Genomic DNA, 24,284 nt, shown 5'->3' with positions numbered 1-24,284 from the left:
TTCTGGTCAACGTCCAGTGTCTGGGTTTGGTCCAGGAGAAGGTATCCCGAATATGGTCGTCAGCTTATCTCTAGTTATAGATAGAGCCCCGTCCACCCCTTTCTATTATATTAGTAAAGTGCGCTCACCCAGCGAGAAAGGCCCTGAAAAATAAATAAGAAAAGAGAACGAAAGAAGACGACTTCGTATTTGGATCCCGACTGACTTAGCTTGAAGCATAGCTTTCCCTTTCGGGGCTGGATGCGACTCTTGGGAACATTGAGACATCGACTTTCAAGCATCTCCTAGTTGAGCGGTACTGCCATCAAGAGTTCCAACATGTCCAAGGACTGCTGAAAATGGATAGAACGAGAGTCGAACTCCCATCTCTCTTTTTCGAAAGAAAGACAGAAAGAACCCTATCTTTCTTGATCTTCCTTCACAGACCAATCATGTAACCTGATCTTATTACGATCTATCTTTATTGTCTTGATTGAATACGTCATTGAAAGAATCATGGGTCTACTACGTCAATTGCGTAATGAGTTGGACAGAGAGAGGCTGGAACGCCACCATGTGACATTCTCATCCCGACTCCTTCCTTTAATGGTCTTGCTCTCAGCCCTGTTCCTAGAGATCTGGGATGGAGGGACACAAGAGAAGTAGGAATGGGAACGATGCTCTTGCCGAGGCATCCAATTCATTTAGTAGAGCTGACTGAACACTAAGACAATCTCTACCAAAATAAAAATAATAAAAAAAAACTATCCATGAAGCAGATTCAGAGATATTGCACGCAACATAAGCATTGTGCTTGTAGGCCTTCACAAAGCTTTCCGAAACAGAGCGAATAGTAGAGTAGACAATTCGTTAACGTCAGTGAGGCTGGGTCCCCAGATTTACTAACCGAAATCTTTTGACTCATTTTTCTAACACAACCATCGCGACGTTAGCTCAGCGGGTGACGAATCAGAGGGGTAATCTCATTTGAGACTGCCTCTCTTTCTTTTATAGTATGTTCGTATGTTTGGGCGATTGGACGCCGTGTGGTTAGCTGAACAATTGGAGTATCCTAGCAGCTACAGCTGCAGAGAGAAGTCTCTGTTTACATATTCACTTTAGTTAGATGCCGTCAAATGTCGAATTTCCACTTTGACGCAGCAGGCTTGATTAGCTTGCCTTGCCTAGCCTGATTCCTATTTCATAGAAAAAATTCTAGAAAAGCAAAAGAAAAAAGAATGTTGATACCAATTACTTTCTGAGATGCCAGTTTACATGTAGAAGTGAGGGAGAAGCTAGGTTAATTTGCTTAAGAATCTTATTCAACATTATCTTAATAAATATGCAACTTGACATGATTAGAGAATTATTCCGGTATAAGTATGCAACAACAAAGCCAAACCAGCTATTGTAGAGTTAGCTTCAGAGGCCATTGCATGAAGTTATGAGAGAGGGCATTGATACCTCATTTTTATAGAAAAAGGAAAAGACAACATTATTACAAGATAAATGATACATTGTGGCTAATTTTCTTTAGGCTATTGATGAAGTGACTAGAAAGGAAGATAAAAATTCTACAAGATTCTTATGCACTTATAAAAGTTTATACTATATTATCAAGGCCGGTACATTGGTAGGTTCTTAAAGACCAATAAATTAGTAGTTTTTAAGGGCATGGCTAGAATCAGGAAGGGGAAGAGTGGGTATGGGTGCAGGTTTGAGAAGTGGACATTTTAGAAACTCTTGAAGTAAGCAAGTACTCATGAAGTTCGTGCTTGATTCAAGTATCTAGGAAGTTTCCAAATTGGGTTCATTACTCTAGTTAGAAGGTTCTGGCTGCTAAGATTTGGACATATAAAATCTTAGTTGCTGGAACCTGGGATATGGATCCGTGTTTTAAAATGAAGTGCATAAGGCTGCATATGTGGCCGCATATGCATATGTTGTCCGTTGACTGCACTGCATTGCTTATATTTAGTTTCTTATATACGGTCATACGTCTCATACCACATATGGGCTGAAAAGGCAGTTGACTTAGCATCATGCGGCCATATATGTGGCTCGATTAGCATTTTGTGGCTGCATATGGAGCCAAATATGTGCCTTACTCTTATGTAGGCCGGAGCATGTCCAAACTGATGGTCAGATCGCATGTGGGTTTCAGTTGTTTTATAACCATCCTGTCAGTATTAGTTACTAAATAATTGGTACTAATTGTTGATTGTTACTTTTAATAATATTGCCATTAATTGTCAAGAAAGTTATTGTTGTCTTAATTGTTGTTTTTATTGTACTCAATATATCTCATTTATATTTATATAGTTAAACATACCAGCTGCATGTGCATTTGCATATGCAGCCCACATACTGCACCTACTATGTAGTCCCTTGATCGCTAGAATACCGCTTCCATTTTTTAAAATGTTGGTATGGATCAAATATAGAAAAACTGAGCAAATGCTGGAATCACTGGGAAGAAATGTTAGTTATTCAACTGTGTGCACCTTATTGTGAAAAAGAAAACCCAACAATAATATGTGGTTATGCAACGTGCATGCTTGAATACTGGATTGCCTTTTGACTTTGATTATAGTACAGTGTGGCGTTCTATGTACATAATAGCCTCAATGACTATCTCCCCCTTTTTTGTGAGCTTTTCTTATACAACTATCATATGCAAGTGCACCATGAAGACAATATATTTTTTCCACCTTGAGTTATTGACTGCTCAGATTATCCTTTTTTTTTGGGGGCAGGATTCTGAAAATGACCACATTTACCATTCAGATTTCTTCACATTGACCAAGAGGATGGCAAGGGGAGACTCTCAGAAGATTTCTTTTACTGTACCAATATTTGAACCACATCCACCACAGTACTTTATTCGAGCTGTTTCTGATTCTTGGTTACATGCAGAGTCACTGTACACTGTGTCTTTCCATAACCTCACATTGCCAGAGGTAAGTATGAGAATACCTTTTACCGCAGTTGCATAAATTTTGTTATTGTCCGTCATACTAAAAGATGTTCTATTCAGACACAAATATCACACACTGAACTTCTTGATTTGAAACCTCTTCCTGTGAGTGCTCTTGGCAATGAGGCTTATGAGAACCTATACAAATTTTCACACTTCAATCCAATCCAAACAGAGGTCAAGTGCTCCAACTCCATCTTTTTTTTGTTGCCTTAGTTTCCTGTTTGAGATTTTGCTTTCTAGTGGTTGACCTGCTTCTTGTTTACTTTGCAGGCTTTTCATGTCCTGTATCACTCAAATGACAATGTTCTCTTGGGAGCCCCGACTGGAAGTGGAAAAACTATATCAGCCGAGCTAGCGATGTTACATCTATTCAACACAGAACCTGATATGAAGGTTTTTTTTTTTAATTATAAATTTATTTGAGTTAGTAAGGCATGTATGCCTTTGGTTGAATGATCATACCTTTCAGGTAGTTTACATTGCCCCTCTTAAAGCTATTGTTCGGGAGAGAATGAACGACTGGAGAAAGCGGCTTGTTTCTCAGCTTGGAAAGAAGATGGTATGTCTGATGCATATATCTGTTGGTCACACAATGATACAAAAATGTGCTAAGGATGGTAGGATAATGTTTCTCTCAGGTTGAGATGACTGGGGATTTTACTCCAGATCTTATGGCACTATTCTCAGCTGATATCATAATTTCTACTCCTGAAAAATGGGATGGTATCAGTCGCAGTTGGCATAGTCGAAGCTATGTGATGAAGGTGAAGATACCATTAATGTCAATCTCAGTGTCACATAAAGAAAAGATGATGGGGAGATTTGTTTGCATATGTTTAGTGATTCATTTATTAGCTATTCTTAACATTTGAAGCCTATTGATAGGTTGGACTTATGATACTGGATGAGATACATTTGTTAGGAGCTGATCGTGGACCCATTCTTGAGGTACTTGTCAGATCTTGTTCCTTATTATTATTACACAAACATTTTAAACTGATCACCAGAATCAACTGTACATGCTTCCAAAAGTGTAGGATAACTATGTAGTTGTTGAAAGCACATTTGTAATTGTTCTATACAAAAGGAGGTAAAGTATCATTTTAAGAACAAAGTAAATGTATGGTCTGAAGTTCAATGAGTGACTCGCGAGACCTTCATTTCCTAAAAGAGAAGCTTGAGCAGGATTCGATGTATAGAGCTCTTAATAGGTTTAGGGTATGAAGGAGATTAGAAGCATTGGCAAAAAAATCCTAAATGTTACAAAATACTTATAACTTAAGTTGCATTTAGCATCACTGTCAGTTTTCTGCTTTTGAAAGCTGAAAATAGAAATGCTGTTTCTTTTTCGTTTTTTGCCTCTTTGGCAAAAGAAACCTGTTAGGTAGTTTTCGCTTTTTTTTTGTATAATATATAACAAAAACTAAAATACTTGTTCTGTGAGCAGATAATAAGAACTCATTTTCTCTATCATTTTTCAAAACCTGTTCATATAGTAACAACCCCAGTTTAAACAATTGTTCATCTAAAGCTCATACATATGGTTTATACTTTATACTATATAAGTCAAAATCCAAAAATTCATTAAGTTCATGTGGAGTATCCACCATAAGCTTCATTTAAATACAATTAATATAACAAGGAACACAAATACAATGGGAAGTATCTTTAAACAAAGCATGTTACACCTACAACACGCCCAAATCTTCTGGGTAGAACCCATATCTGGATTTGATCCTGGAATATTTACAGGGTAGGATGGAGGGGAGGGGAATGGAGGGAACTCAGAGAAGAGGGGAAGGGAATGGGGAAGACGAGAGGAAGAGGAGATTGGCATATTCAGCCTGAGCAACACAGGAAAACCAGATTTGCAACTGGTCTGGGTATGGCAGGGGAAAAGAAGGAAAGCAGGAGCAGGATTCGGGGAGGAGAAGAGGAGATGGGGACAGGGAAGAAGAGAGGAAGAGGAGAAAGATGAGAAGCACCAGATCTGGACCAACTTGGATTTAGTAGAGGAAAGAAGGTAGGAGGAGAAAGGATGGGGGAGAAGGAATAGAAGAAGAGTAGAGGGAAAAGTAAATGATCTGGTGGCTGGTCTGTTGGAGCAACATTCTACTGAGGGAGTCAAGCGGGAATTAGGGGTCAGATGAACATGGGAAAGAAAAGGGAGGGTTGAGCAAAGTCGCTTAGGTCCCAATTGCCAATAGAAAGAACTATTTCTCTTTTCGAAAAAAAAATGAAGGCTATTCTTATTAGCTTTCACTTTTTCTTAAAACATGGACAGTGTTTTTTAGGAAAAACAAAAAAGCTCCTTTGAAACGAGGTTACTATCTCAGTTTTTGAATTTTGCTTTTTAAAAACCAAGAGACAAAAGTTAAGAAAATGCCAAAGATACCCTTAATCATTCAATTTGGATTTAAAGAAATATATGATACAGTAATTCAGAGTGTGATAAGATAGATGATGTATTTGTTATTTCAATAAAATTAATTTGGATGAAACAGTGTTAGTGATAAAATATTGGCATCTTTGTAGAAGATCCTGGCTACTAAGAGTAAGCCACCAATTGTCGAATCTCTATCCACGTATTAGTGATACAGGAATTGCATTAACATGGCATCAAATGTTTCAATAAAAAAGTATTATAATTTTAAATATTAATGTTTTCCTTCTTTCCCAGTTAACTTCATCGATCCTTTCTATAGAATCAAACTTTTGCTTACTATCTCTGATGGGATAATTGAGCATTTGACTTTTTTTATTGCTCCTGGTAAGAGTCTGTTTTCCAAAAGAAGAAAGCATTCTCGAACCTGATTTCCTCATCTCTTTTGAACCTCCTTGGACTATTATGGAGCACCTCTTATAAAATCTTGTTTTCATTTTCTTCATCTATGTTTTTGATAGAGTTGGGTGCTTAGATTTGACACAAGGATGGGTTTTTCTTACTCTGCTAGTAGAATACGATTCTGCAATCTTAGAGATGCTTTTAGACATCGTATAATCCTCCTTGGTTTCCTTTTCATTTCTCTGACCTCATCCCCTCCCTCTCTCTCCCTCCCTCCCTCCCCTCCCTGCCCCCCCAAAAAAGGACATCTCAGGCTATATGGATCATCTTATTACTTCTTGTGCATTTGAGTGGTGGGTTTTGCTCCATATTTGATCCTTCTTTCATGATTTCTTGGAGGTGTCATGTTTAGTAAGTGGACAATTGCTACAAGTGTTCTAACAATGATATGTCATACATTCTTATAAAACCTTCTTATTTTGAAAATATCCATGCACATTTGAATCATATTGTTTTGAATCAAAAGTATCATTTAATTATATAGAGATCTGGACAAGTTTTGGAGCACTATTTTATTTATCCATGCTATTACTTTATCAAGTGCAAAAGTTATTATTTGAGTAATGAAATGGTGTCATTCATCTATAATATTGGTAAACCATTCATAAGCTGGTAATATGTAAAATTTGAATCTATTTAGCCAGGTTTGAGGGTTATGGAGATCAATATTGTTTCAAAAGGTCACTGCAGACTTTGTGGTGAAGATTTTTGGTCAATCTGTTTTTTGTGACTTTGGTTTCTGTCACATGATATCCTAATGTAGTTATTACAAAGTCAATATTAAGTTCCTTATAGTATTAGCACTTTAGCAGAGATTGCTGAGGGTGCTCATATGCCTTACTGTTTACATGATTCTCAGTTAACATGTGCAGTGTATGGAATGTTTATAAGATATGGTTAATCTCCTCTAAAGCTCATAAAAATACGGGTGATTGTATGATTTTACAATTCTTTCCTTCAAATTTATTTCTTTTCTTCCAAATTTTATTTATGACTGTAAGCAAATTTGATCAAACTTTTTTACTAGATTGCCTTCTTTTGCTCAATATAGTCTAACCTCAAGCATTTAGGTTATTGTCTCTAGAATGAGATACATATCGTCACAGACAGAGCGCTCGATACGTTTTGTAGGTCTATCGACAGCATTAGCGAATGCCCGGTGCGTTTATATTTTTTGCTTATTTACGCTTAATAATTTTGGCATCAAAGTGCATTTTGCTGATTAATTTTTATGCTTTTACTTTTCCTTTCAGGTTAGCATATCTATTTCATAATTTAGAATTGTCATAGTTATGGTTTTATTAGTCCAATGTAACTATCCATTATGATTTTGGCATCTGAGACACTTATTCTGTAAGTTTGGGATGTTGAATTCGTCCATAATTTCTGTGACTTTGTCATATACATTTCTTTTCTATTGATGAATTGTCATGGCTGATGTGCTTGCCTTGACAAGCATTGCTGGGATCTTAACTGGGTAATAGCCCTTTATTTAGCTTTATGGTGACAAGTTCTCAAATTATCAGTGTTCAAATCAAATCTTTTACCTTCTTAAGCTTAATTGTATTTTTTATGGCAACTTATTTGTAAATTAAAATCTAGAATGTTATTGAGATACAGAATAACACCCAATTAGTTCTTGTATCTTGGAAGTTTATGTAAAAGGAAAAATAAAATGTCAAACATATAAAAAGTATAATATAAAGTATTCTAAATTTTAGCTGTAATCAACTATGCAATCTTGATTTTATAATGTTCATCTGGTGATGGACACTGATTATTGTTAGGCATAATCAACTATGTAATCTTGATTTTATAGTGTTCATTTGGTGATGGACACTGACTGTAGGTCTACAATGGTGCTGGCAGTCTGTAGGCTCTACTAGCATGCTGTGCTCTTGAGAACCAGGGGCACAGACTGTTGGACACTAGTCTATGGATTCTGCAGGAGTATGATGATGGAACCTCTTGAGCTTTTCCTTCTCCCCCTTTCAGAAGTCTCTTGTCTTTGCTCCTTGACCATCGCATGGTTTTAACTTTCAACATGACCATCACCATCATCTGCATCTACTTGTGCACTCACTGTCTGCCTTACCAACTTGCAAACTTGAAAAGACAACTGATCTATTAGCTAGACAATGCTTGTCTTCTGAATGTTAGCAGAGACTTTGGGGTATCTCCCAAATTTTACCCCAATCCATGTAATAACTGCCTTGAGGGGCATAACACCACCAAGAAAAGATCCTGCTTGAAAATGTTTTACTTGGATTGCCGCACTGGATATGGTGCCATAGAATGTGCAAAAAAAGATATTACACAGCAGAACTTAAAGTTATGAATAGTAAAAACTTAAATAAATATAACAATTAATAATGCAATGGAACTTAAAGTTATGTATGATAGAAAAACATAACAATTAATAACACAATAGAACTTAAAGTTCTCTATGAGAGAAAAACATAACAATAAAATAACACAATAGAACTTAAAGTTATCTATGATAAAAACTTAATAAATGTTGCACTTTGCGCTTCTTGTCTGGATTCTTTGTTTGGACATTGACCATAGGTAGGGTTTTTTTTTTGAATGATTAAGCAATTGAAAGAACAACTTATATTTTGTTAGAACATCATCCATATGCTGCACGTGGCAATTTTTTGTTAGCATTGTCATCATATAGTAATATTTTTAAGAATTACATGTATTCTTATTTTTGGTAAATGAATGATTACAATTAATCTTTTTTTTGAAAAAAAGTTAGTGCTGTTTATTTTCAGAATGGCCATAAATTTGAATCCATTTGAATGATTTTAAGTTAATTTATTCTGACATTCCCAGTTTTGTGAGATCAAAATTTGGGGAAACTTATATTCACCCAGAATAATTAAAATGTTATTTGATTCAATTTTAGATATTGGTTTATTAGATTAGCCATATATCTTTGCTTGTTCTTTTTTTAGTCTTCTAGAAGAAATAATAACATGCTTAGGGTTTTCTAGGGAAATTGCAAAACTGCCATAACCATAACCATAAGGACTTTATCTTAAGCTATATGTTGTGAGCATTATGAACCCTTATTAGCCAAGCATTCCTATTTGAGGTTGCCTTTGATGTTGTTTCAGGCTTTTGTTGATAATAAAAGAAAGGAGGCAATTTTCTTTTGATGCATCTTATTTTTAAATTTTCCAACATGCTCATAAAGTGCAACATTTTGTTGATTGGCTTGGTGCTTGTTCTCTACCCTTATAACCATATTAATTTTTTAGAAATCTCATGAGTTGGTTTTTGTTGTATTTTTCAGTGATTTGGCTGACTGGTTGGGTATTGGAGAAAATGGTCTATTTAATTTTAAGCCTAGTGTGAGGCCTGTACCTCTTGAAGTTCACATTCAGGCAAGTGAATTCATTCTCATAATTTCATATTTGAGATGACTCAACAACTTGTTGCATTGCCCAACAAGCAAATGTGGAAAAGATGCTGTCTCCGTAGCACAAAGTTGCTTCAGTCTCCGTAGCACAAAGTTGCTTTGGTCTCCCTAGCGTCATTGTTTCACTTTTCATCTGTTACATATTATGCATGTCATTGAAGTTCATAAGTTATTTTTTGTTATGCTAAGTCACATCACCAAGTGTACTCATATAGTTATGCAATCTTTTTGTTAACTTGGGAGGTCTCACTCTTCTTTTTCTCTTTTTGTTAACTTGTTGCATTGCCCAACAAACAAATGTGGAAAAGATGCTGTCTCCGTAGCACAAAGTTGCTTCAGTCTCCGTAGCACAAAGTTGCTTTGGTCTCCCTAGCGTCATTGTTTCACTTTTCATCTGTTACATATTATGCATGTCATTGAAGTTCATAAGTTATTTTTTGTTATGCTAAGTCACATCACCAAGTGTACTCATATAGTTATGCACTTCTCTTGGTTCTTCAGATTTTGTTTCAGAGGCATTTGATGACTCCTAACAAGATTTATTTTAGTTCTATTGCTATATTTAGTTATATTCTGTTGTCTATGTAACAGGGATATCCGGGGAAGTTTTACTGTCCAAGAATGAATAGTATGAACAAACCTGCATATGCTGCCATATGTACTCATTCGCCTGCAAAACCAGTTCTTATTTTTGTTTCATCTCGCCGTCAGACAAGACTTACTGCACTAGATCTCATTCAGGTGGGATATTGCATCAGTTTGTAGTCACAAACCAGTAAATTGGTCATAGGAGTAGCTTATTCAGTGTAATTTCAAATACAGCTTGCTGCATCAGATGAAAATCCCAGACAGTTCCTTAATATGTCAGAGGCAACACTGGAAATGGTTCTTTCACAAGTCACTGACAACAACTTGAGACATACTCTGCAATTTGGAATTGGACTGCACCATGCAGGATTGAAAGATAGAGACAGATCCTTGGTTGAGGAACTCTTTTCAAATAACAAGATCCAGGTATTTCTATGTTCCTCTGATATTCCTTGGAATATTTACTTTTTCATTTTTTTTTGTGTTTGCATCATCTTTTTTGTCTTTATCATCCTTACTATTTTGTGGTTGCATAATGAAAAAGTCAAACAAAGATCACATCTTCTAACATTATGCTCATATCTATAACTTGACATGCACTCCACAGATATTGGTGTCTACCAGCACCCTGGCTTGGGGTGTAAACCTTCCAGCTTTTCTAGTTATCATTAAGGTGACAAATTGCTGTTCTCTCTTACATGGATGGTTGGTTTTTTTAATACAATCTTGGATTATTAAAATTCTACCATGGTTGCAGGGTACTGAATATTATGATGGAAAAGCAAAGAGATATGTTGATTTCCCTATTACAGATATTTTGCAAATGATGGGTCGTGCTGGTCGACCTCAATATGATCAACATGGGAAGGCTGTTATTCTTGTTCATGAACCAAAAAAGAGCTTCTACAAGAAGGTTAAAATAAGAAATAGTTTTTGATATAAAGCACTTCTATATATGATCTCTGAATTGACAAACCTACATGATTCACTTGCAGTTCCTTTATGAACCATTCCCTGTTGAAAGTAATCTGAGGGAACATTTGCATGATCACATCAATGCAGAAATTGTTTCTGGTACAATCTGTCACAAGGAGGATGCAGTGCATTATCTTACTTGGACATATCTGTTTCGTCGATTGGTATATCTTTTGCCGCTAATTATTTTTCATGATTGTTCTCGAATCACATCAATTGACATTTATATTTTGACATGGTGTTTTCAGTTCCTGTCTATAATATCTTTGAACAGGAATAGAACTTTATAGAAATTTACTATTTCAAAAATGGAAAAAGGCAGAAATTGGAGCATGCATGATGACCTCTTTAATTAAAAAAGTACCTCTGAGGCAATATGTATTAAGTTCAGTTGGTTTTTTGATGGACTGACGATTTTTGGCTGTCAGCCTATTAAAAAATTTAGTTGGTTGGGTTTTGGTGCTTGGCCTGATATAACATTGACAATTTATTAAAGAAATGTTTCCCACTACGCTGATATTAGAAGTATAGCATTAGTGCACTCTTCCAGATCAATTTTATTATTTTAACGACGTAACAGCTGTGTTATTTAGATTCATCATTTTTGTCCTATGATGGTAATGTCGCTGGGATATGTGCAACCATTTATAGTTCCAAGTAGCAGCAAAATTCCGGCCTGCTGGAATGTGTGGTACAAAAAGGAAACAAAGCAAGCACAAGAAGCAACACGACTTGGAAGATTATACTCCCCCTTTTATATATCAAGACATGATCAAGCACACTAATGATCAAAACAGGGAAATCATATCAAATGTAAACAGTGGATATAGTGAGGACATACCAGCCAGCTCTGTCTGCTGTTTTTTTTTTTATTCTGGTTAAGAGGAAAAACCCTATATGACATGATAATGCTTCTGAGTTTCACAGATCTTGACATGAAATTCTTGGAGCAGCAATAGGCTTTCCTTTGAGTTTGGAGCCATGTCAGACAAATTTTCTACTTCTCTAGACCATTAAGTTTATGATACTGCATTAGTTAATGAATCATAAGCGAGATTCTACTCAATTTTAAGAAACGTTTGCTCGAGACATGAATGATTGACAGAAAATCAGAGGAAAAACGGACAAGGAGTCTCTAGTCTCTACCTGACGCCATATGGAGATCTTAGTGATCCTGGATCACTAATAAATAATAAGTCTGGAGAAGAGTGGTAACAAGTGGAAAAGAGAGGGAAGGAGGAATCATTTTAATCCAAGCCTTGTAGCTGGCCATTTGTATGATAGCTCCGTGGTCTGTTCCTCTCTTTCTTTGTTTTTTCCCCTTTCTTGTTTGTGGTTCTGTTTTTGACTTCTGTGTGTGTTGGAGACTTGGAGGTGGGGTAAGTGAAGAATGCAAAATGACAAGAATATTTCTCTATTAGCAGAAAAGGCACTATTTTGAGTCAGTTACCTATAAACAAGTAAACAGTAAATAACTGAAATACAAGGCTCTGTGATTGATAAACTGTTAGCATCGGCTTGACTCTTTCGACTCTGCAGTATCAGATTTATTTCATGAATGGTGACAAAGTATTAATTTTGATTAGATGAATTCATACCTTTTGTTAAACTAATGTTTTTTCATGGTAAAAGCTGTGGCATCTTTCTATGAATTTATGAAAATTGATAGGGCAAACGTTTCCATCTAACAGGTTGTAAATCCGGCTTATTATGGATTAGAGGATACTGAAGCCAGTGCTTTAAATTCTTACCTCTCAAGGTATCTAATGATAAACATGATGAATTTATTGTTCGAATATGCATTTGCTATCTTCTCATTTTTTTCTTATATAATTGAACTTACTGACCTTTCTTTAAAACAGGTTAGTGCAAAGTACTTTTGAAGATCTTGAGGACAGTGGATGCATAAAATTCAATGAAAATTTTGTGGAACCTTTGATGTTGGGTTCAGTAGCATCTCAGTATTATCTGAGTTACATGACAGTATCTATGTTTGGGTCAAACATAGGCCCAAATACTTCACTAGAAGTAAGTAAAACTGTTCCAAGATAGACCTTTTTGTCTTTTATCATTAAGTTCAATAAAGGAGCGGTACAACGTACAACTAAACATACCTTTCATAATAATATTTGTCTGTAGGTTTTCTTGCACATTCTTTCTGCTGTTGCTGAATTTGATGAACTTCCTGTACGTCATAATGAGGTAATTTTTTTTTTTTTTTTTTGCTTCTCGATCTTTGACATTTTACTTGTCAAAATGTTTTTGTCATGTAACATTAAAAGCTTTTTGGTTGCAAGTTTCTGTGTCCCTGCCTCTTCATTGGGAATTCCAGAATAGCTTTAGAACTTGATTCATTTCTAGTTCTTGCTTGCAAGAAATGTACGCATTATAAATTGTATGATTGTCATATATTTTTCTCGATTAGTCTTTATGTTCCATCAATGTTTCTCAAGATAGTGATAGCCAATGCATATCTCATGTAGTGGCAATCTTCTACAGAATATATGAAGTTAGGGTCATAATCATTCAATAAATATGAAAGAGGAAAATCTAGTGTTATAGTTATTGAGATCCCTTTTGAAGCTTGACTACTTTATCTTGGATTCTTTAGCATTTGGAGATGTAGCAGTGACTACTGCTATGTAATTGAGAAGATCTCCTTTTGTTCCGTGGTACTTTATATTGACCATTTGGAAATTTGGAAGGAATGGATTAATCTTTCTTTTTGGAGGAAAGGTTACATTAGTTATGGTGATCTTATTTTAAAATGCAAGGAAAGCTTTTCTTGTTTATGTGGCCATCCTTCCTTACCAGGCTAACTGCCATCAAACTTGAATTTAGCCTCTCTGTTGGATCTGGGGCCTATGATAATTTAGTACCTCGATGATGATGCAGGCTTTAGAGTGATTAATGGTATTAGTTGAGGACCCAGTTGGGGCAAAAAAGATGGACTGAATTATGCTTTTCCAAGTTTCGCACTTCAAACTTAATGGATGTGTTCCCAATGTGGAGGGACATGAATATATCTTGATATTTTCTACTAAATTACAGTAGAGTGCTATGATAAAAAAGGCCACATGAAAACTTAGGAACATCTGTGGTCTAACTAGATAATAGGAGTTGAGATGAATATATCTGGATATTTTCTACTGATATCCAGTAGAATACTATGATTAAAAGTGGCCACGTGAAAACTTAGGAACATTTGTGGAGGCCTAACTGACAATAGGAGTTGCATTTTCTTTTCAGGACATGTCTACTTCACCTTTAATTTACCATTAGATGGGTTTATTGGTAAAACATGATCATGTGAATTTGGTCTTACCAGAAATTCATGATGCATGTCACCTGTTGAAGATTATTGTGTTGTGAAATCAATGAAAGATGCAACATGTCAATGCATCAGTAGTTCTGTTTAATTTTTGGAGTTTGTTGAAGAAATTCAGAAGGTGACACTGTTATGGAGCATTAAGGGCCAGTATTCATGTATGGTCTGCTATAATGTGGTCCATTATTTTTAAGGTCAGTTTTTGATTGCTCTTGGATCTCAGTGTGATGAATTGAGACATGAGACAAGATTGTCAAGGAGGAAAATGGTGACCAAGTTCATATCTGCACCAACAGTTCTATATGCCAACCCATTGATTCTGGTGAGCATTGATGGGAGTTGCTTATTGAGAAGACATACAAATCTCAAATTTTTGATGAGGTTTTGTTATTGAAGCCTTGTACTGGCTAGTACAATAGCAAGGTTTTTCGACTCCATACTGCTTGGTACACTTCTATTTTATTTTTTTCTCATCTGTATTTAGGGCCTATCAAGGCATGCTGCCCCTGTACTTTCCCCATCTTGAGGTTTCTGTACCATCTGGCTATCCATATGCTACCAATTGTTGACATTTGAATCCTTTTTTGGGGGGAAAGTTGTGGAGGAGGGGGTGGGGTATTAATTATAACTTGCTTTCCCTTTTTGTCTACTTGTAATTTTAATTTCTCTTTCCTAGTACTGATTTGCCTTATTAACATGTTTTAAAGGCTTATGTCACCATCTCTTCTTGCAGCTAGGATTAGGCAACCCCTTAAGTCCCAAGGGCTCCTACCATAAGAAGGTACATGGGCCTCCTAAACATGTAATCATATAGCAGAAGTTACATGCCTTGAAAACCATCCATTACCAGTAATTTATCCATCCTAAAGGAATGCAGATGTAAAGAAGCAGCATACGAGGCCTTCATGTTGTATGATGGTCAAGAGATGATGATGAACCATTTATTATCGCTTTAACAACAAACAAACTGAAAATATTCTGTGTCCACATGATGAATCATTAGTTGAGCAATTATGGATACGTGGAAGTGTGTTTGATCAAAATCCATGGTTACTAAGATGTGAACAGAAAACGAAAACTATAGCCTTTTCAGATCTTGATTTTATGAACAGCTGGTATCAACTTGTTGAATCCCTTTCTTTTAGTTGTGTGGTGATATGTAGATCCCTCAAGCAAATGAAATGGCCCTGAACAAGATTTTAAATACCAGTGTAGTGGGTGCCGACATGTGCTGAAACTAACAACTTCCAGAAAAAATTCAAAATTCATCGGTACCAATCTGGTATGCATCGGTAGAAGCGGTGCTGACTGGCATGGCCAGTGCGTCCCAGTACAGCTCTTTTGGCGTCCCAGCACCCATATCGGTGCCTGTTATGCGCGGAATGGTAAGGTACCGCTGGTACCATCGTGTTCTGGTAGTTTTTGGAACCATGGTCTTGAGACTTAAAGGGTATCGATATATTTGTCTATGCGCATGCATGTGTTAGCTCGTGCATGTGTTGAATGTCGAAACACCTTTGTGGAATGATTAATGATTTTTCTGTTGAAGATGGCATGGCACCCAGTGATCTGTCATATAACTGTGAATGCCAGTCATATGGTTCTTGAACTGAATTGATTCTTCTTTTTTTCCCCCTCTTCTTTCAAAGTAATCAGATTTTCAGGCGATTGGAGTTGTTCCAGACATAAACATCCATTGAATTTAGAAGTAGATGTTATTCTTGGAGATTTATGTTACATCCATGAGTCATCGGGTTGTTCATTAACGGTGCCCTTTGTATGGCAATTATTTATTTATTTAATTTAATTAATTTTTTTACTTATTCTTTTCTCCCTTTTTGTCATGAGGGGTTGTGGCATGTGAAAGAAGACACTAGAGGATCATGTGTGCTCTCATGTTGGAGTTTGGAAGCTAAAAGTTGTTCGCGTGTTTCTTTTCATGATATTCATGATTGTTTTACGTTGTTTGTTCCTACAGGAAAATATCAATAGAACATTATCTGAAAAGGTCCCATATCTCGTTGATCAACACCATCTTGATGACCCGCATGTGAAAGCAAATTTGCTCTTTCAGGTCAGTGGCATCTTTATATTGTTTCTGATAAAACTCATATGCACCTATTTTTAGATCCTACTTTGAGGATTTTGTTCTCATTTTTGGGATGCTCATCATCTTTATATGTTTTCTGATGTAACACATATGCACCTATTTAGATCCTACTTTGGAGACTTTGCTCTCGTTTTGGGATGCTCATCATTTTTTCCACTTCTGATTTTGCTCAATTTTCCAATTGCAGGCACACTTCTCCCGCATTGAATTGCCGATTAGTGACTATGTCACGGATTTAAAATCTGTTCTTGATCAAAGTATACGTATCATCCAGGCTATGATTGACATATCTGCAAATAGTGGATGGCTTTCAAGCACAATGACTTGTATGCATCTTTTACAAATGGTCATGCAGGTAACTTTGCCAATATCTTTCTTTGACTGTGCAATATGACCACAAATTTGTGCTAATTTCTCACTATTACGCATTTTACTATGTCTCTTTTTAGAGAAATAGGATTATTCTTCATGCTTTCGTATATCGAATAAGTGTGTGTATGTGTGTGTTTGTATGTATTGAGGGTTTTCTCTTTAGGCCATGGAAAGGATGGATCAAACATATGATATATCGTAGATCAAATGATAAGTAGAGAATAAGAGATAGAAATGTAAAAGACTGGATTAGTTGCATGGACACAAACAATATGGGGGATTGAAGTAAAAATGCATATCCATGTGTAATCTAGCAAGATTAAGTAAAGATGAGACCTGGGGGCTTGAAGAAAATGCTAATTCAACTGAACCATATATACACACACACACAAACACATGGATACCTACATATGTATGTACTCATATGTTCATTCATATGATGATTATTTTTTTTAGAGTTCAATTTTGTGTTTATCTTATTAGTTGCTTGAGTTTAAGGTATTTATTGTTGTTTTTATTAAATTTTGAAGAACGATTTCATGAAGGCCAAATGTTTCCTATGATCTGGGGAATGAGGTATAATACAAAGGAGGCTGAGAAAAATCATAGGAGCTGTCATGTAAGTTCCTTTTAGAATTAAGATTTATTTATACTTCACAAAAAACACATACACACAAAAATAAATTAGGAAAACATTAGATAGTTGAGGTGGAGCTTCTGAATGCTACTCTCTCAAGCATGAAGAAATAGAAAACACCATATCAGCTGTGGTTTTCTGTTTTCTTTTGAGTGAAATGTTGTTCTACACTAGTACTATTTGAGAGTAAACATGAAAGGCGTTAAGGTAGAATGGGGATCTATTCATCTGGCAAGTAACATGACTCATGAGGAAATTGAGAGGAGGAATATTAGTAGGAAATAACATAGGCTCCGTATTTCTGAAGTAGGACTACAAAATAGTCTGGTTGGGAGGTTTAGGCCTCGTTTGGGATTGCTATTGGAGGGGCCAAAGATGATTTATGGAGCCTCAAAAGCACATTTGAGTGATATATCGGTGTTTGGTAAAAAAACCTAAAATAGCTTTCTAGTCCTCTTAGAAGCTGCAAAAACTCTACTTGGCAAAAGCTCCAATTTAGAGCTTCTCCCTAAAAGCACTTTTTGAAGCCTGTTGGGAAGCTATTTGTGTAACCAAAATACTCCTGATCTTTGTAGTTATTATAGTTTGATTAAAATACTTTACACTACATTAAAATATAGATTAAAATATTTAGATTAAAATAAAATATAGAAATTATAGTTTAACAATACTTTGCACTATATTATATTAGTATGAAAATAATATTAGAATATGACACTATTAATAATATTATAAGAAAATAATAATATCACATTCATAATACTATGACTGGCTAGGGGACCATGTTCTATGGAGATGCGTATAATGCATTGTACGGGGTAGCCTTTTGACATATTAATAAAACTTTTCAAGAGAACTTCCTTCTGCATGCCAATTTTCAAAGTGCAACCTTATCGATCAAATCTCCCCATCTTTCTTTTCTTGCTGCGTCAGGTTTGAAACCTTCGAGTTATGTGTTGCATTGTAATTGGATAAAAATCATTGGCCCTAAGATCCTGGAAAACCGATTGGCCTTTGTCCATGTTAATATCTTCTCTCTCTCTCTCTCTCTCTCTCTCTCTCTCTCTCTCTCTCTCTCTCTCTCTCTCTCTGTGTCCCTCACACACACACACACACACTTGCTCTATTGCTTGCACTCGTAGAGGGGGGGTTGTTCCTTCCTTCTAGGTGAACAAATTGAGGCCCCCTGCCTTTCCACTATGCAAATGTTTTCCATTTTTTCCCTTGCATTGGTGATCAAGAAATCTTGTGCCTAATGTTTGCATATGTACTTGCATTTGGTTCAAGTGGAGATTTGAAGAGTGTACAAAAGTTAGGCATAACACTTTTTTCTTGAAGTTTGCAAGTATGGGTTTTCCATTAAATCAACAAGCAAGGTTGTTTCTAATTTGCATGCAATTTTTGTTAAAAAATGTTGGTGCATCCCAGCACTAATCAAGGGTTGCATCAAGGATGGCGGAACTGATACGTGGCACCGTACCAGTTGCTCAGCGGGACGAGCCTGTACCGACACAGTATAGGAGGTGGGAGAGAGGAAAAGAGAGAGAGAAGGGGGGGAGAGGGAGGGAAGCCCATGACCTGGGCAGGAGGTGGAGGAAACTTCCGCGGCTGGAAAACAGGGCGGATCTCTCGTTTCATTTGAAACGGGGGTCCGATCCTTTTTTTATTTTGCGATTTTTAAGTGAAGTCAGCAAATCGCTTGTCGACTTCACGTAATAATCGCAAAATAAAAAAAAAAGGATCGGACTCTGTTTCGAACGAAACAGGGGATCCACCCTGTTTTCCAGCCATGGAGCCCGGAGGAGCATCCCCCGCGCGGCTCGCCGGCCTCCGTCGGCCGGCCTACACCTTCCTCTCCCTCTCCCTCCCCCGCTTACTCTCTCTTTTTCTCTCTTTTCTCCTCCTCCGGCAACGGATTCAGTTTCCGTTGCCAGAACCACGCCTGTCAGCCACCGGGACGGCTTGGAATGGCTGGAACCACCCGGTTCGGGACGGTTCCACCAACCCTGGGTTGCATAGTAGCTTTTCTGCTCCTATTCCTCAAGTATTGTTAATATTCTATGGACTGATAGGCATTTGTTCTCTGTCATCTAACCATGCTTCAATGCCTCCACTTTGATTGTGGGTGTATTAGGCTGTGGAAGTGGCATCCCCAAACTTGGGCTCCTCTGCAAGTTGTCACTTCTATGCCTTTGGTTCAGCAAAGATGGGGACTGAAGTGGGTGGCCATAAAGATTTTTGACTTTGGCACGGGTTGACCAGTCATGGAAGTAAATTCATGTATATTTGCCAGATCTTTCCAACCAAACACTCCCTATTGTGTTGTTGCCTATGTGGATCAAGCTATCTTTTGCGAGAACTAGCCATATGCATCACCATCATGCATCGACAATGATCAATAGTTAATGCATTGTCGGAGTTATTTAGCCAGTCTCATGATCACAAACATATGCATATAGATTCTGCAAGTAACAAAAGGATAAACTAAAATCCTGTAGAAGAAAGTGTCTGTGTGCATCTTATGTGGCAATTGAGGATGTGGAGTCAGGGGGTAGTAAAATTTTATTGTCATTTTCCCCGTCTAATAAAGCTCCATATTTCTTAGAAAAGCCTTTGAATGCACTACTTTATATATCTCTAGATGTTAAAGGACTGGGTAATCTGTCTTGTCAGGAGTATAAGTGTTATGACACAATATATTTGCTGTACTCAGGCTGAGTCTTTACAAGGTTCAAGGATATGCTATTCTTACCTAAAATTTAGTATTGAGAAAAATCTTTTATGTTGTTAGTTTAATTAATTGTTCTTCAAAATTTAAAAAATCTGATGAAAGGGAAAAATAGTCATTGTGGTATCACTCTTGTTCTTTTGGGACCTTTCTCTTTAGGTATAAGTTTAATGAATGATTTTCCAAATTTGGCTGTCAACACGAATAACCACAGAGATATCCCCACAAGGGTATGGATATTGTTTGGTACTCATCACTAATTTACATTTGTTATTTTCAGGGTTTGTGGTTTGAAAGAGATTCATCCCTGTGGATGTTGCCTTGCATGAACAATGATCTTTTCAGTCATATCAAGAAAGCTGGTATCTCAACTCTGCAGGACCTACTGTATCTTCCCGATGCAAATTTGCAGAGGTTGCTCCGACAGTTTCCTTCTCCAGAGTTATACCAGGTATAACTTTGCTGTATAGGTTATCTTAGTAGTTATCAGTGACCAATATTTATATAAGGTACAACTGTTTATAGCTTATCTATGTTCTTCAGATGTTGTAATGTATCTTTATGAGGCTCATTTTTTTATTACTTGGTGAAAAATAGTTATTTTCATTCATAAGCAGTTAAAATTCATTAAATTTTATATAAAGCATGACTTAATCCACAAGAGCTTAAAGCTTAAGGTTTGTGGATCATAAACATCATTTTTTTTCATCTCTTCAATCTCAGAAGCTCTTCCCAAACAGACTTGTTTTGGCAACTAGAAGTCTGGTGGGTAAGCTTTTAGTCTGCACTTGCTTTTGGAGGAAAATATTCTGCCTTTCTGTGTTTACTCTCACTACCCAACATTCTTAGTCCAGAGGATATTAGACTTCTAACAACTGCTGTAGCATGAAAATACTGGATCATTCTCGTTCCATGCCCGAACAATCAATTTTCAAGACTTGCTTATAAAGGACCTCATTATCTTTACCATTTTATTTACCAAAACAGGTTCCATGACTGTATCTGGAGAACGTATCTACAAAAAGTATTGAGCCATGGATAATAGCCATCTTTTACCATGAATATGTTTCAAGAGGTCCCACTTGTTCATGTATTGGTAGAATAAATCTTCTATTATACTTGATTAACTTGTTTTTAACTTTTTGTTAACAATCTGGTGGTGTCAGTCTATCTGAGTACAATCTGCATACTGGTGAATGCCATATGAGCTTCCTAATTATTTGCCTCACTTTAATACCATAATCAGCAGAGGTTATATGTGGCAACTGAATTATCTTGGTGGCATTTATGGTGAGTCCCATTGAGGTTTTGCTTGCCCCTATGTTTCTTCTATATAATCTCTGTTTTAGGAAGGCCATATGTGGCACTATTTTTTGCAGTTATCTGATCTTCAACTTTGTCTGGATATTTATATGCTGATAAATCAGATGTAAGATTGACCATGTAAGTTAATACCAGTACATTGACCATGGAAAAAGTGCTCTTCTTGAATATTGAAGAATTATGAAAAATTAGTTTTTACCTCTTGGAAAACTTTTTTGTCATTTTCACTTTGGCAGGTGGACATCTCTGTGCTGTATCATGCTTAAGATTTTTTTTCCTCTTCAGTCTCCATCCCAGCCTGCCTGGGCTGTTTCATCCTATGTCATGTTATGACTTATGAGTCAAGTTCATAGTACAATATTTTATTTTTTTTAAAGATTTCTGCATGTGAATTCTCGAGTTAGTTTGTAGGCAAACTTTCTTTTCTGAATTTATCTGAAGAAATAAGTTGTGCTCTTACTACCTGGAATAAATAACTTTCTAGATTAGAAATATGGAATAACTAAGATGTTTTAAGAAGTTTAGTTAGTCACTTATGCAGGTGATGTGTGCCTGTGTCAACCTACGAAAGTCATATTATATATATTTGGTTGTTTCCATTGTTGCTTCTATTAAAAATGAGGTGGATTGTGCTTACTGCTTTTTATTAACATTATTCTATGTTGACAGGATCTTCAGCAGTTTCCACGTGTTCAAGCAAAATTGAAGCTTCAAGAGGAAGATGGCCAAAAGTCTCCAATTCTTAACATTAGATTGGAAAAAATTAATTCCAAGTGCTCGACATCAAGAGCATTCGCCCCTAGATTCCCAAAGGTGAAAATTGTTTGGTTTCATTTAACAATAGTATTAGAGATCTTCTCCTGTGGTCTAAACCATCTAATGATCTTTGAAAACCATGAGAAGCTTAGTTGCTGGTCAAGTTTGTGAAAACCTATGTATTTATTAGTGAAAGCCTTGGAATTTGAGCAATTCGTTTAGTCTAAGAAATGACTGTCTGCTCTTAAGTTGTGTTCTCTGAAATTAGCAAATCAGGTATGATGTTGGCTAAATAGAGGCACAACAGTGTGCTAGTTATCTAGCAATTTAGAAATGCTGCTAAGCTTTGAACAGGGTTCACTGGAACCAATTTAAAAAAACACTGTGCCAATAGAAAGATTTGAAGGCTTTGTTGACAACTCTAAGTTACTTAGTTTACTTTGTTTTTGGAAAAAAACAACTTGCTTGGGAAAGTGAGTTAAATCTTCTAGCATGGTGCTAATGTATGCTTTCAAGGAATATGAGAAAGTGCATTCCAGCATTCTTTGTATATATTAATTTCATCTAGCATGTTGTTGCTGGCCTTTGAGTAATGATGGACTCACTTATTCTCAGGTAAAAGATGAAGCTTGGTGGCTAGTTTTGGGAAATGTCACCACCTCAGAGCTATATGCTCTGAAAAGAGTTAGTTTCTCTGACAGATTGTTCACTCGCATGGAGCTACCACCAACAGTGATCAATCTCCAGGTGAGAGTATGCATGCAAGCTTGGACATTTATGATTTAATTAATTTTCCTATTCCCAATTTTGTGGTTATGCTAGCATCTTGGGCAATTACAACACCTTGTATCTTATCTCTGATACTTTAATTGCTGTCTATTATGTTTGATTTTTGTTTTTCCCTTCACCTCTATGTTTGTATTTTCAAAAGTTGTACTTAAGCCAATGGTGACAGTTTTTTTTTTTTTTTTTTGCATGTGCTCTCAATGTTGATGTGTTTGAACTTTTCATTCTCTTTCTAGCTATTTTGGTGGGGTGAGTGATAAGGCTAGTCTGCTCTCTTCTCACAGAGAGTAAGAGAAGCTACATCCTACAGAGCAAGAGGGAACTGCAAGTAACTCAGACACGGTGCATTCCTTGGTAGCTATATCGTCAAGTAGTTATTTAATTTGTTCCCTTTACATTAGGTTTTTTGAAAATGTCGAAAGTGGGTCCTTATTACCTTGGTAAAAAAGGCAAAAGATTATCTTCTTTGCAAGTTATCCACTCCACCTTCTGGGCGAATAGAGTTTTGTCAAATGGAGTACATAAGTCCAGTTAATTAAAATGGTTAAGGGTGCTTCTACCTGTCAAGCTTTTCTGTTAGAGAATAAATGATAATCATGCATGGCCAACAGGAAGTCCTCATTTGTGTTGGTGGAGCTAGGGAAAGATCTAGATAAGGTTAAATTAGATATGCCTCTTGTCCAGAGGTGTGATGACCTGGGGGTCACAAGGAGAGAGGGAGTCTTAAAAGGTCTGCCCAAGCATCAGAGAATGTTTAGGGGTAGTAATCCAAAGGGTTTATATCTAGGGTGATGGTTGTTAGTTGAAATGAGATAATATCCCTAGTTTCAGGGGCTGATTACTATAGGAATGACAACATAAGATGCAAATGTTGCTTCTGAGTATAAAAGTCTTGCTTATAAGGTTCATTGCCAGCATTTTTACTTGTAGTTGACTAGGTGCAATATGTTGCTTCATGATGGGAAGGGGGAGGGTATTTTCAGATGTGGAATTTGAGTTCAAGCGTTCCATATCCCTTTGAAATTTGAAATTTACTGAAGGGATAAATACCTTAACCTTCATAGATCTAATGGGTGACTGGTAACTACTGCAGCACATGCGCATCTTATACCAGGTTGATGGATTCTCTGCAGATGATCTTTAAAAACGTAAATTGATGTGCCTGAATGAAGTGATTTTGAGGTATCTGGTTTTTGTTCAAGGCAGTCTTTTTGGCATTTATGTCTATCATAGGGATCCAGATCTGTCCCATTCATAGCTCAAAATCCTAGAGACCCAAAAACCATGCTTATATAATCAAGAAGAATTATATATGATACAATCTTTCTGAGGGGCCCTACCTGGTCAATCCCACTAGCCTAGAATCAAGGGACAAATTAGCAACAAAGCGATTTATTTTTTTAATCTGAATCAAACTATATCAAAAATATCATCATATCCAAGTTTATAT

General features: G+C 36.5%; 1 protein-coding gene across 4 annotated transcripts in view; it reads left to right on the top strand.

The window, feature by feature from the left end:
* LOC103711194 (DExH-box ATP-dependent RNA helicase DExH14) overlaps positions 1-24,284 on the top strand; it is a 51,330-nt gene that overhangs the window by 25,190 nt on the left and 1,856 nt on the right. For 2 of the 4 annotated variants that reach the window (XR_005512241.1, XM_017843650.3), the window contains exons 28-48: positions 2,736-2,939; positions 3,017-3,133; positions 3,230-3,352; positions 3,429-3,518; positions 3,598-3,723; positions 3,845-3,907; positions 6,875-6,963; positions 9,106-9,196; positions 9,823-9,972; positions 10,054-10,245; positions 10,427-10,492; positions 10,577-10,732; positions 10,815-10,958; positions 12,486-12,553; positions 12,657-12,822; positions 12,934-12,996; positions 16,101-16,196; positions 16,420-16,587; positions 20,250-20,420; positions 21,962-22,105; positions 22,664-22,795. Coding sequence is in view for 3 of the 4 variants with exons in the window: in XM_017843650.3 (XP_017699139.2) it covers positions 2,736-2,939; positions 3,017-3,133; positions 3,230-3,352; positions 3,429-3,518; positions 3,598-3,723; positions 3,845-3,907; positions 6,875-6,963; positions 9,106-9,196; positions 9,823-9,972; positions 10,054-10,245; positions 10,427-10,492; positions 10,577-10,732; positions 10,815-10,958; positions 12,486-12,553; positions 12,657-12,822; positions 12,934-12,996; positions 16,101-16,196; positions 16,420-16,587; positions 20,250-20,420; positions 21,962-22,105; positions 22,664-22,795 (2,619 nt within the window). In the remaining variant the exon portion in view is untranslated. The other 2 variants (XM_039127538.1, XM_039127539.1) reach the window with 2 other exon arrangements.

This window comes from Phoenix dactylifera, chromosome 6, assembly GCF_009389715.1.
Source record: "Phoenix dactylifera cultivar Barhee BC4 chromosome 6, palm_55x_up_171113_PBpolish2nd_filt_p, whole genome shotgun sequence".
Lineage (NCBI taxonomy): Eukaryota > Viridiplantae > Streptophyta > Magnoliopsida > Arecales > Arecaceae > Phoenix > Phoenix dactylifera.
This window is presented reverse-complemented; position numbering and strand designations above follow the sequence as displayed.